This window comes from Psittacula echo (assembly GCF_963264785.1).
Source record: "Psittacula echo genome assembly, chromosome: 8".
NCBI classification, from domain to species: domain Eukaryota; kingdom Metazoa; phylum Chordata; class Aves; order Psittaciformes; family Psittacidae; genus Psittacula; species Psittacula echo.
In genome coordinates this window covers 17,541,359-17,556,378 of record NC_137744.1, presented here as the reverse complement: position 1 = coordinate 17,556,378, position 15,020 = coordinate 17,541,359, and the positions used below count along the sequence as shown (strand labels likewise).

The 15,020-nt window shown below is 37.3% G+C and overlaps 1 protein-coding gene across 1 annotated transcript in view; it reads right to left on the bottom strand.

Moving 5' to 3' along the window:
• Positions 1-15,020, bottom strand: part of DACH2 (dachshund family transcription factor 2) — a gene marked incomplete at both ends in the record, with an annotated part of 288,156 nt that overhangs the window by 146,138 nt on the left and 126,998 nt on the right. The window contains one exon of the mRNA XM_080625027.1: positions 1,315-1,430. Within this exon, the coding sequence (XP_080481153.1) occupies positions 1,315-1,430 (116 nt within the window). The remainder of the gene's footprint in view (positions 1-1,314; positions 1,431-15,020) is intronic.

Here is a 15,020-nt window from a genome sequence, read left to right as displayed (position 1 = left end):
CAAATCCATGAAATTCCTGAGCTGAGAACATGACAGAGCTACTAAAAAACTCTCATTTATAAACTGTTCAGAAGAGTGAAACCACAGTTCTTGACCCCTGCCACATATGCGAACAGTGCATGAAGTTACACTAGTTCAACCAGCTCTAGTGGCTCCTGGCTCTAGCAAAATGCTTTCATACTGGAGCTACTTCAGTTAAGGTTACTGTGACTATTGTTCATAATGTTCATTCCCACTTCCACATGGGTAAAGGTTATTGGATCACTGTGAAGCCCTCCTGACACTTAAGAGTTGTAGGAGAAATTAAGAGACCTCAGCATTGTTACTCCTCTGAACACTGGGACCAGCTGAGGGACTCACATGCAGTGCAACAGGTTTTCCAAGCAGTCACCTGCAAGATCAAGACGGAAGTCACTATAGTCGTATCAGTCTTCTTATTTTCTGAATTCTGCTTTTCCTTTAGGATTTTCTATAACTTTCTATTCTGCTAAACACTATGTTTGGGTGTTAGGGTCTTACAATACATTTAGACTGGACTTTTGACAGTAATCCTGAAACTGCTAAGCCTGTTAATACTTAAACAATTCCTTTTATGAATATAGTCTTGTTAATACAGCCTTATTACCAAAATAAACTTACCTTTTACCACAATTAATAAAAAATTAAAACACTTCATGAGATTAGCACAAGATTTAATTTAAACTCCATTAATAAATTAATGAACTGAAATAAAATACTAGGCATTGAATTATGTTTAGGGCTTGTTTATAATTTCACGTATTTTCATGCTAGTTTTTTCATATTAAAATACTGAATGCAAATCACTAAAGTACAATCCACTGTGGCCATGTGGACTTATCTGCTTTTCAAGTGTTTCTTCTATAATTCGTACAAGCATTTCTCTATCTTCCCAGCATCTATTAATGATGTTACAATACAATACGCATTAGCCACGCTGTTCATATCCCATGAGAACTAAAACACACATGCCTTTTAAAGGAAGAAATGCATGCTGCAGGGCTCGGAGACAATAGTTCATTTTCTCTTTTTTTTCTTTTTGCTAAAATAACACATTTAATGGAATTTCCTGTAAGGAAACCACAATTAATAAAGAACTAAATTACAAATCCATTAGATTTCAGTCACTGCAGCAACAAAACAGAGTTTTCATGAACACTCAAAAAATCCAATAATGTAACCTCTGGTAAAGCTTGAAAAAGCCCTGAAGGACAAGGCAGTTAGATCAATATTAGTTTATTTTAACTGCTGTGCAGTATGAAGAGATGAGGCTGATCATCTGATGGATTTTATTACCTGTTGGAGAGATAAGTCCTGGTGATAAGAGGCCTGGAACTCCATGGGGCAGAAGACGTGCATTTTCTTGTATCGCAACTCCTAGTGAACGCTTGGGGGGTCTTCCTGGTCGTGAGCTGATGAAATAAGAGGATAAATGAAAAGGCATTTTCTTTCTGAAATATTTGCTTACTACACATGCTACTGATTTGTACAAAATGTATGAACCATCAGTGATACACACATATATATGAGACATGCTTGCCTAGGAAAAAAAGTTGATTAAGCATACAAGAATTGTATAGGTTTCAAAAGAACTAACAATAATCTACCAAACAGCACCTATAGTTAACACAAAATCACTTCAGTGATCAGAAAGCGAAGATTTTTTTTTTAATTTGTATTACAAGACCAGAAAGAAAGCAATTCATATTTTAGCCCTGTTGTACCACTACTTCACTAAGTAATATTAAGAATGTTTGTAAAATGGAGATCAAGAAATTCTCATGCACGTGTAATTCACATGTAAAGTACTGAAAATGCAACCAGATACATTACTCAGTTCACAAGCCATGGTTTATAGGGGTTGCAGAATAATAACACAACGACTATGGGGATGCCAGAGGTGTTCAGACTGGGTGCAACAGCATTTCTTAGCTCAGTCCCTGTTCTGAATGAACACATCCATGCTGCTTCCAGCTGCTGTGACACCGCTCAAGGCTGACCAGGCTGCTTCACAGGAGGCACATCTACCTGTACCTCTACTCTCCATACAGTAGTCAAGCTTCTCCAATATCCAGGGTTTCCATGACCTTACATGTGACCAGTGGAGAGGAGTCACAGCAGTAACAGCTCCAAAGTCTGTGTCACACACCTGCACCACAGAAAACTGCTTACTTCTGAAGACACAGCAATAATTTAACTCAGAACTTTTCCAAAACTGACTACTTATTGGCTGGTGGTTTTACTCATTACACGTAGGTCAAACCCAGGAATGTTAGCCTGACCTGTCAAAAATCTCACTGTCCCTTGACCAACTTAAGAATTATGATTGCATTTTTTAACCCAAAATGATAAAGGTGTGTTTACAGACCAGTTCCATTTAACTATTGTTTTCAACTACCACATTTACCCCTTAAATCAGTGTGCGTACATGTAACCTACACAGCTGCCATCATAATACAGAGATTTACAGACAAAAAGACCCATTGAATTGACTGTTCCCCAAGCCAGCAAATAACAATGCAACCTCCTTTGTCTGGAAAAGTATTGCTACTTCTCTTCGGTCAAACCAAATTTTACTCTGTTGACTAATAGAGCTTTTCATAAAATACAGAGAAACATTGTATAAAATAACTAAGCTGCTACAATGAATGAGGTTTAAATAGAAAGCATTTCCAAAATGACTTCTAGTTCACAAAGAAATTTAAGTTAAACTTCAGTCTATCAACTTACAGTGGCAGAGCCCTCCATCAATGTAAGACAAACTCTGCATTTAAATGAAGACAACTTCCAGCAGCACTACACAGAGGTACCATTAACCTGTTCATATTTCACAGTGTGCTAGTGCTATTTTGTTTTACTGTACATCAAACTAACACAAAATCATTTTTTTAGTTTATTATTTTATCTCTATAAAACTATTCCCCCTCTTTTTACCTTCAGATTTGTCCATTTTGTATTTCATTTTATTCAGTACTTTTCCTATTTTTCTTTTTTATGCTTTCAGTTGTTTATCATACCATGATGGCTATGTAGTGAAGCCTACTGCAAGAACCCAGACTCACTAGGCTATAAAAAGTAAACCTAAAATAAGACTATTTGACTTTCACGGGAAGTTAAGACACACACATGCATTCTCTATTAAAATCACCTGCTGAAATCATCCACTGCACAGGAATATTGTCTAACAGACAGTATTAGGCTGGTATGTGGAGGTTCTAAACAAAAAAGAATTGTTGCTGCTTTGATATACAGAAGCCTCTGCTTATGCACATGCACATGGAAGTGCTTAGCTGGCACGCACTGGCTCTGAAGAAAGTTATACAACAGCCCAAATTAGCAGCTTTCTTCAGCAGAAGAGCTCAATCAACGAAACTACAAAACATTCTCTTCTCAAACTCAAATACTAACAAACCTTTTACATAAAACTCCATATGTTGATATTAATCTCAGAAAAATATTTTAAAAATTCAATGAGCAGTTTTAAAAGATTTTATGAAGACATTTTATTTATGATTTGGGGTTTCAGAGGAAAAGAAGGGGAGACAACAGGATTTCAACTCCTGCTTATGCAGTTTCTGCACAGACAAAAGTCTATGTTGATGACTCTTTTGACTCTGTGTAGACAACTCATAGCTCACAGATTTACTGGATCAGATGTTAAGGTGCTTCCCACAGCATATACTACAAGCGTAAGTGAAGCTCTCCAATCTGCACTTATGCACTGACAGAATTCCAGGTAAAAAAGGTTCAAAAAGTAAGTTTTAGAAGATGAAGAAAGAAAAATTTGTACCAAAAATTAAACAGCTCCCTTTTAGAGTTCCACTGACTGTATCTATATCCTACCTCCTCACACAAGTAAGGCAAGCATGCCTGGAAAACACCTCTCTGGGTTCTTGTGTCTTTGGGACGTTGGTCATTTTGGGAAGTTTGATAGATTTTGAAAAAAGAAATAAAAAATGATACTACTAAGCTACTCATGCCTTTTTAACAAGTATTACTATGTAGCAGTAACTAACAGGAGCCAGACTTCGGTCTTACTTATACAGCTGTAGCCATAACAACTTGAATGGAATTGCTCCCATCTGAACCTGCTCAAATAAAATCAAAGCCCTTTGTCTCTAATTTAACATCAGCTTTTGAATGAAAAACTCAAGGCTGGATGCTACTTATAGCTGACTGACTGTCATTCATCCAACACCTGCAAAAGAATCTTCTGGGTCTTTAACACTGTGTTCCGTAGTTTACATGTGAGCACCTTTAATGCTATACATGTGGTTCTGGACCACAGAATTGGAGTGAAGAGCCAGGTAGTGCTCTGATCACTGCGGACAAGGCTGCAGCACTACCTCACACTTCAAGCTACATTGCCTGGAGAGGACCAGAGAGCACAACATCTACCATAACCTTTTGCTTGGAAGGACACAAGAGCTCACAGAGGACACCTCAGTAGCATGTCTAATTCCAAACACTGCCAGTCCCATTTTGGCCAGAAACAAATTCTCTGGCATTTTTGTTTAAACATGAAACCATAAATTTCCAGAGACAGGAAGCAAATATCTGCTCTAAATCTTATTTTTAGTAAGTTCTATGCAAAGGAAACAAAACCAGTAATAGAATCCAAATTCTGATAGGATTTTCTTTATGTTGTGAACCTGCTACTGTCAGGGCCAGGGCTGGCTGGCATCATCAAGCAATGATATCTCAGTGGTCTATCTTAACACTCCCAGTCACCAGCACTTTTCTTATAGGCTTATGAAGTACAGAATTTCAACAAATTTCACATCTACTAATTAAAACATACCTAACCTTCACAATACAGAGGAAATTGCTAATACATTCCTTGAACAGAAATCGTAAGGCAAGTAGGATTGTCATTTGGGGAGAGTAAGACATCATTTGTGATTAGGTAAGTATTAGCATATAAATGCTAATAGCATTAGCATATAAATATTAACTTTATTTAATATTATTTCTCTTACTCTTTTGTCACCCTACTCTTTTACTGCATTTTCTTCTTCACCTTTTCCTTTACCTCACTCAGAAAAGCTATATTCAACCAGTGCAGAAAACTCTTTTCCTCATTGATAACAAAGGAAGCATAAACAGGAACAACCAGCTTCAAACAACTTTAAATGTGTTTCTTTGAGATTCTAAAATCTTGACATAAATTTTGTATTTGCCATCAATAGGTCTTTGTGAATGGAAAATGACTCAATTCTAAATTCAGCTAGAAACTGCTAGTTTTCATTTTAAAGTACAAGAGTTATTGTCCCAAGGGAAGACCATAGAGACTAAACCAGAAGTACAATACTGATTCTCATTAAAAGACTTAGTAATCTTATTCTTTTCACTAAGTAAGTGCAAATAAACATGCCAAAGTCTGCACTGACTAAAATTCTATTACTATCTCTCAAAAATAAAACCAAAGTCAAAAAGCCCCTGGGTCACCAATTACTTGAAAGCAAAGACTACTGGAGGGTTTTGAGTTTTACCAGTGTTTGTACTATAGTTACACAGTGATTCTGCTTGACATCCCCACCCCCACACCTCCATTAACTCTGAAAGAGAAAAATGTATTAACCTGAATGTTGTTCATTTTTGTATTTTGTTTGCAATTAGAATTGTCAGAGATGAAATTACATTTTAAGCAGTATATTTGACAAAGTTTATATATTCAAATGTTGAGAAATCATTCATTAATGTCTGTTTTTCCTTTATTTTCCACTCGCGTTGAGAGCTAATTTTATTATTTTTCCTCTCAAAGTTTTATATAGTCCCTAAACATCCCAAGGATTTTTAATTTGAATCAGAAAACAGAATAAGGCTGGTTTTGTGATTTTGTTCAGATTATCGGTCAGCTCCATCTTTTATAAAGCTATTTTATGCCCATTACAGACAACTATATTTCATAAAATCCACAAATTCATCAACACTGTGAAATGTAATTCATCAGTGGAAACATACAGCACATCACTATCGATGTATGACAGCACTCTACTTTTGTGCTTTTAAGTATAGGAGATTTTCTAGAATCAGGAGTGAATTTGCATATTAATCAAGACAAATAAACATGTGGTGATTTAACTAGGAAACTGTTATTTGGATGACAATTTAATCAGCACAGGTTGAGAGGTCCATCACTGCAGCATCCTGTTTCTGCTAAAATATTGATTGCGTTACTGATTTCAGTAATGCTTTATTTTACAGGGCACAAATAACCATGTAATTACTCTTTAATTGAATGGTAATTGCTTAGTGGCAATTATTTGTTAAGTTTTGGAGTTTAATTACCACATTATTTGTGTTTTGCAAAATAAAATGTTATGTATTAGTAGCCAAAAATATTTTCTGTATGAATGGTCTGTCAAAACCCAGAAAGTAAGATATGATGGTATGAGGTTGACAAATAACACTGTAACACTAAAACTATTATTTAAAAGGATCAGATGAATCTTTGAATGCTTTCCCTCTACAAAATTAACATTTGTAAGATAAATGGAGGAATACTGTAACACAGAAGCATGATTTCCTCTGGGGTCTAGTCCACCATTTAGCATAATTTATCACGATGTTTTATTTTCATTCTCTGGGCTTCTTTAGAGGAACTGAAATAGTATCCTATCCTCCAGAGAGCAAAGAATAAACCAAGTAGAAATATATTTCAACAGTACTTCATATTTCTGCAACTGAAGTGGATTACCACCAGCACATTATCTTAGCAGCCTATAAACTTTGTAGACTTGGCAGTTAGCTACATAACAAGGGAAAGCATTATGTTTTGCAGTGTCAATGAGATATGACACATTCTGCGATATGTTTATTCCAAGTTGTGATAGATGAGGTACCCAATACTTTGATCATTCAGATTTGAATTTTATTTCTACACTTTTCATTTTTGTCATCAACTATTTATGTATTGGCAGGAGGCAGCCCAACAAGGACTGCTGATTTTGTTTTTCCAAAAGATACCCAGTTAATAAATTAATTATTGATTCCACAATGCTTGAGCTATTTAGGATAAAAATATGCTAGACTTGTGATTTAGGAAGCTCTCAAATGTATCACAGATTTCTTCACTACCGACATATTTTACTAGGCTTAAAGGACAAATGCAGAAGTACTATATAACATGCTGTGTAAATTGCTCTGAGAAAAGTGGCAGTAACTGGTGCAAGTACTCAAAAGCAATAAAGAAAAAACCCAACCAAACAAAAAAAACCCATCCAAACCAACCAACACAGAAAACTACAAGCTTAGTTGCCTTCCTGAAACTGGAACAGGAACCACACATTAAAATTTTGCTCTCCTGAAAGATCATAAAATACCTCCTAGTGATTGTGAGAAGTACTCTTTGAAGCCTTTACCAATAAATGTAATTAAGATAAAATTATCTCCTATTACCCTAACATTTTTAGTTATAGCATGGATTTAAAATAATCTCCTTGCTTTGGCATTTATTACAACATTTCAAAGATGCCAATGGTAGTTAAACTCTTCTTGACCTTTCAGTGTTTAAGAAGAGAAGCAAACTCTGACCTCAAAGCAACCTGATTCTGTCTCCTCTCAGCGCTGGCAAACTGATCACTTGTCTAACCATTGCAGGACATTGGATCACCAGCCACATCAAAGGCAACAAGAGCCAATTCAGCAGGAGGAAAAAAGTCAGCCATGCAAAACGGGCAATTAACATTAATCATACATGAAGTTGTTTGAGCTGATAACTAGAACCTGGTCCCTATGGCGATTCATGAAACAGTGCCCACACCAGCATGAGGAGAGCCTCAGCTCATCTCCCTCAGGCTCAGCACCATTCCTACTCATTTCAACAGACAAAAGGAAATTGCAGAGAAAAGCTCTGACACTTCAAAACAGAATCTTCTCATTTTTTCCTTTCTGAACTTTTCATACATACAGATGGGAGTTACAAACTTAGTGTTTCTATCCATGATCTGCAGACTCCCTGAACATGTGCTACAAACAGTAAAGATATTACACCTTATCCCCAGATTACAGGTAGAAATAGTGTAACTTGATTTTTCTTCAGTGTTTTCTTGCACCATGTATCCTTATCAAACTGAATCCCATTATGACACGCTTTTAATTTTGTCAAGATCATTTTGCATCCCAACACCATTCCCTGGTATGCGTGAAACCCCCACTATCTTGGTACTGTCTTTAAATTTAATAAGCATTTTATTACTCTTTCTCATCAACTAAGCAATTATTTAAGTCTCTGAACCAAACTGAAAGCAGTCCCCATACCCAGGACATGCTTCCAGTTCGATCTGAACTAACAGTAACCATTGTAAACCATGGTTTGCAGTATGTTTGTTTCTAAATTTGCATTTTCATCTGGACCATATTTTTCTAGTTTGCTTAAAAGAAAGTCATGTGACACTTCATTAAAAAAGAGGCATCTCTTCCCAAAATTTCTACATATATAATGTTCTACGAAATGCATCAGTTTACAGACAACCTTGCTGTTGTATATAACACATATATAGTATAACACTTGGCAGACATACATGCAGTGTGAAGGTGAAACACCAAACAGCAGCAAGCTGGCTCCCCTGGATAACAAGCAAGGGAGCTAGGCAAGCCAAGTCCCTTTCCTCAGGCAGCCTGACCTGTTGGGTTGCAGAGAAATCCTCTGTTCTATTACTCTCCAGATTACACTTGTGTATTGATTTCCTAGATGCCGACTGTGTCTTGTACACTGTTGAATCGCAAGCAAGAGGAAGACACCTGCCTGGGGAGAGGAGATGCAATGCACTGTGCTTGATTCTCCCTTTCTTAGCCCACAGCAAATTCTTAGTTTCCACATTTTCCACAACTGAAACCAAATATATCTTCAGTTACTGATAGCAGCATTGACATCTTTTTGATAAAGATTCCTTAGATTTTTACTTTGTCCAAGCAAGAAAGGTTATGGAACAGACAATTTTAAATACGGGTTGACTACTCTGACAAAGTATAACTGTAAAACTATTTTATACTTCTTTGCTTGATCTAGCACTTCTGACTCCAAATGGTCACAAATCATGACCCTTGAATCATAAAAATATATAAAAATCTAATGTTTTAAAAGTTTCATTTTGCACATTTTTATTTGGCTTTTATTTTTGTAATCTTCACATTTTTAAGAATTACATTTCCAAGTTTTCTTCTCTAGAAAGGCCAGAAGAGACTGAAGAGAGTGGCGGTGGGTTTGTTTCCCCAGACTTTCACAACTGAAAGTTAAGATTCACCAATTAGTTAATATATAAATTTAAAAGCTTCTCAAAAAAAAAAAAAAAAAAAAAAAAAAAAGAACAAGCACTAACCATTATGTGCAAAAGTAGATTTCTCCTTCTAGCAACTGTGATTGGGAGTTACCACTGGGTGTTATCTGTGGCTCTTCGTCCAGCTACTGAGACAGGGTGGACACTTCTCTGACCACTACATGAAGACATGAAGAGGTCTTCAGATACTACAGAATTCATGACTTTTATTTTATTAAAGGAAAAAAAAAAAGTGGGTCTGATTCACTGAAGCATCCTCAAAAAGCTACCTGGTAAAACACTGAAGCAGTACAGAGAAGCATCAAGTAATCTGTATTAATTAAAAAAAAAAAAAAAAATAATCACTGTCTCCATATATCTTCAGTGCAGTCTACTATGTACTACCTCATTTAAAAAAAAAAAAAAAAATCACAACTTTAGGATTGTTTTTAACTGTGCAAAAGGATAATACAAAATTTAAAGGAGCTTTCAATAAATTTCTTACACAGATATATTAAAAAGCCCTGCTAGAGTACCATATAAATAACCTAAGATTGTGAAAGAGCCCATACCAGACAATATTCTTTGTGTAAGTCATCCATCCCTAAACACATCCTACAGATTTAGTCCCACCAAGGCCTACAGGACTGATTGGCTTATTTCTTTAAAACTTGAGTTTGGGTCTACAGTCAGAAAAATTACTTTAATTCCTCGCTGGAACAGAGAACAAGTGATTGGTTCTTACTTATGAAAGTTTATCTGTATTTCTGAAGTCAGGCATTTCAAATTAAGTTTCAAACAAAAAAAAGGATTTTTGGTTCACTGAGATTTAAAACTTTAAATAGCTCTTTCTGAATTACTTATGACTGTGCCTGCAGATTTAGAAATACCTCAACATTCCTGCTGTTAATTTTTTCCTGTCAAATAACACTTGTGACAGGAGAAAGGGGAATAAATCACCAAATTTCGGAATTGTGGTGATTCACAGCTGCAGACAAGATGAAAGTCCTGTCTATGTAACACACTGCACCAGCTCAATTTAAGGGTATATCAGTTTTGAAACTGAAAGTGACTACAGCACGTGTACATATATACACATGCTAATTTAATATAACTACATTAAATTAGTAAGTGTAGCACTAAAGATGCAGTGGCACATATAAAATATAGTTCATTTAGCAACCTGAGATCATAGCCAGTGGGACAAAATTCCTGCTGCTGTGTCTCAACTACTGTTGTTACCCACTCTACCTAGACTAAACCTAGCAGGAAGGGGCCTGTCGGTGTTGGAATCATGCCACTAACTACATACCCAGAACCACAAATTTAAATTTCAGATTTGTTGTGAAAACAACGCTTACCCAAGATGTCCAGTTAAACCAAATGTGAAAGCACCAGAGATACTGCCAACTATATAACGAGCCTTGCAAACCTCGGCTCAGCTACTTGGATAGTTCTACTTGGATAGTTCTACTTGGATTCTGAATACCATGAAAGCTGTGAATCACTGGAGATTACAGCCAGTATTATCATGCAATCTGCATTCTTACTAGTTTTATTTTCCTAAAATATGTAGAAGAAAGCTACTGAAAACATTTGTGGGATTATTCCACCTATATGTGAAAGCTCAGCACTGGTGTAAACAGATGACAAGACAGGCACTGGGGTCAGCACAGGAACAAACAGGTCGATTCCCAACAGCTTACAGCTGATGCTGGCAAAGACATAAACAGAATAAAGATTTTACATGGGCAAGCCCTTAATGGCTTGCCTTCCTCAAAGAGCCACAGAAAGCGCCAGTAACTCTCTTTCAGTAAGCCTCAATCCAGCATAATGACAACTGGACAGGACCACAGGTCTCTATTACCTGCCACGATTCACTGCACATCTGTTCAGAGCCTGATGGGCTCCCTTCCCCAACTGACAGCTCAATTCTGGGCTGTCAGCAGGCTCAGCCCTGGGCTGGAAGGTATCACTCAGACCAGCCCTCACTCCTTGAAGACATGGGTCCTGAAACCAGGACCGTGGGGCTGAATCACGGACTGTCTCTTGGTAAAAAGATGTGTGAGGTGACAATGAACAGTCTCAATCTCACCTATGAAGTAGATACTTTAATGAGAAAATGATCTATATAAAATCTTAGTGATTTTCCCCAAGAAATAGTATTGAACTGAAAATTGAATGAGAAAGGGCAAAAGAAAACTCAATTTCATTAATGTAGCTGAACATCACACATATTGCAGTGCCGTCCAACCTAGTACAAAGATACACCATTACACTGAGGAGCTACAAATCTGCTTTCATCTGAGTTAATTTAGCACCAATTTTTTCAAGTACTATTTTATAGTTTCCATATACATATTTATACAAATATTTGCATAGATACTTTCCAAGTAGGGAATCACCATCTATTACAAATACTTATGATATGACACATGTGTCTGAATTACACAAAATCCTTCCATGTTTTACTTTCGACCTGTATCTGAATTCAGTGCCAACCTAGGGGAACATTATTACGAAAAAAGGTTTTTGAAATACTGCTGTTATCCACTGAGCTGTATCTCAATAAGATAACTTGTAAAAAATATGACTGTTTAAGCCTATTATCTATGGACACAAACTTGATAGTAAGACTTATTTACAGCACTGAGCATAAGACAGCCCTTGTGAGAGAATTCTGTAACAGAGGTATGTTGTAGTGCGGTGGTATGACATTGCCATAGCAATTCAACTTTGATACAATGGGAAGCTACTCTTGCTTTAACTGTTTTTAATCTCTGCAAATGCAATATTAAGTGTTTTTACAATTTTGCAAACTCTTCAAAGTTAGAAAACAGAAATTCATCTTTCAAAGAATAATAAATGAAAGAACATAGAGGCAGTCCTATCACCCTTTGCACCTATACCCATGTTGAGAGGAGTAACTGTTCTCGGCCATCAAAAGGAGCCTCTATGATAAGGTGATTTTATCCAGAAGCAAACATCTGAGGGTTAACCTCTCAACACGGAAAATACCCTTTAGCTAGCTGGTGGTCTTGGGTCAGTGTGAAATCAAACAGGCGGTGTAAGTAGCTACACTGCTTCACCTTTACCTTTCCACATTGTGACTGTATTTAACTTGCTAGCTAAAGAGATAGACAAGGCTATTGTTTCTACTGCAAATGTACAAAAACGAGAATGATTTTTAAACACAAAACACAAACCTTTAGGACTGTGAAAATATAAAAAGGGCAGAAGCAAAATTTTCAAAATTCACATTAAATTTGTTTCTAAAATCCTCCTGTTATAAGATGCTAATATGAGCGCGGCTGTATACTGAGCCCACTTAAAGAGCCCTGCTTACCTCAGCCCTACCAGTAAGTAGAACTCCCAAGGCACAAGGGGAAGTCACCCATCAGGATGACCCCAGAACTGACATGACACTGGAGACCGATGTCCTTTCCGTATCTGAGCACGCTACTTGCCATTCCCTCAGTTCAAGGTCACGTTTATCACAGCTTCCAGAAATAAGAGCATCTAGCGAGGACTCCAAGAAGTTACCCAACACAATAAGTACCTGCACACACCTGAAGAGCAATTCCCGCTACCGTGTGTACTCGTGGGGACATTGTCAGTGCCTGGCTACTCCTCCTCTTGCTCCTGGACATGCCTTCAGGTGACGCTTTGGCAGACAGCTCTGTGCCATTAAACATCAACACCAGGGTAAACCCAGTCTCGAATCTTCCACCTACATCTTAGCCGTGATTCTCTTTTGCAGAGACTTAAAAGGACTCCTCTCCTGTGAGCTAAAAAACAATGCTCCTTTCTGGGTGTATAACCCTGATTCAGGGTCACAGTTTCAAGGCAACAGCACAACTTTGGGAAAGCCATCTAGTTTTCATTTTAAAGGCCTTAAGTGATGGATTAGCCACTGCATTCTTAACTTTTTCCCAATAATCAATCATGCAGGGTTTTTTTCCACTATTAAAAACAAACAAGCAATTAACAAAAAAATCAACCTTCACTGCTGGTATTGCCAAGCTTCTTTCTTGAGCCACAGGGTATCTTCTTGCCTTTTCCCCCTATTCTGAAAAGCACACTCAACAGACGTTTTCTCCACATGCCTGGACTGAAAATCTCAGCATTTGGGGCAGTGAATAAAAATATAATGGTTCTGAGGCATTTCACTATGCATAGGGCTTAGGTGCCCAGGTTCTGATAGCAGCAGGGGCTGCAGGGGTGGCTCTGTGGTGAATGGCCGGACACAGCCGGTCCCAGCTGGTTCCACCACAGGGCACCGCTGAGGCAACAGACAAAGATGGCGGCGTCTCTGTGGAAAGGTGATGGCCCCATTCCTGCCCTGACCCACAGTGGCTGGCACACAAGGGATCGCTCTGCTGGACACAGACAGCTGGCCTTCAGCTAATAAGCAAAGGATACAGATTTAGTGCAAGAACATCAGAGAGCCTTAATCTAACTATAAACATACAAAAGCAAACAGACCAATTCTGTGCTCCAATATCATTTAATTATTTTTTTCAAAAACCTTCTTCTTCTAAAAAAAAAAAAAAAAAAAAAAACACAACACAAACTCCTTCCATACAAAGATCGATTCAAAACAGTAAATTCTGCAGCTTGTCTAATGAGTATTTCCATCAATCCTCCTAGAAGTGACTTAAAAAACTATCACTAAGGTACTTGGTATAGCCTCTGCCTGTACTAGGGCTATATAAACATGCACATGCAACACTGAAGTAAGCTGGGAAAAAACAACTCAAAGCCATAACCAAACCCATAACGTCTAAAGAGAAGAACTGTATTAATCTTTAAGAAAAATAAATGTGACTGAATTAAAGAATTAGTGATTGAAGAATTTTTCCAGACAGAAAAGTTAGAAATGTTGTTCTGAAGGACTAAATGCCTCAACAATACAGAATAAAAGGAAAACTTCTGTAAGGAGCAGCAGGATATGTGAGAAGCGCTGTGATGGCGCTTGGTTGGTATCAGAGATTCTGACTTTCGTGAAGGAAAGGCTTAGGAAAGGACTCTAAAGCCCAGAGCAAAGAGTTCTTGAAGTAAAACCCTCTCCAAAAGGCATCAGGAATCTTGCTCTCCAAGGTGATTTTGAATCTGCCTGAACACCAATTACAAAGATATGCTAATAAACTTAGTTTGCATCTGAGGCAAAACCATGGTCCAGTTGTACCACTTATCTCAGTACTGCCACATGGCTTTTGAAAAAAGTGAGAATTTTCTTGAAGAACATCACATCAGGCCTGTCAGCACTATGAACAGCTTCATGGGTGAGCAAAGAGATGAAGTTGGAGAAGAGGCACAAAAGAAATATCTTGATATACAAGAGATTTATGATTGCATTTTTCTCTGTTACCTCAGTATAAAACCAGAGTAGCAATATCAGTAAAGTTAAGCCAAATTTACTGTGCATTAATGCTAAAAACTTGCTTATTTTGCACACATATGCACACACAGAGAAACACAAAAACTTCACCTGATTTAAACTCTTTGTAATAGCAGATGATTGAAATGATAGTGTAAATAAACCATGCTGCACTCTGCTTCTGAATTCTAAGAGTTGATTGTATGAGCGATATATTTCAACTGGAATCTGTAACTCAGCCGGCTACCAAAAGCATGGATTCAATAAAGACACCAGTTTCATGGTATCCAATTCCTCTCTGACCTCTTCCCATTGCACTCTGTGAGCAGCAGGTTTCATTCCCTCCCCTAAGAGATTACAGC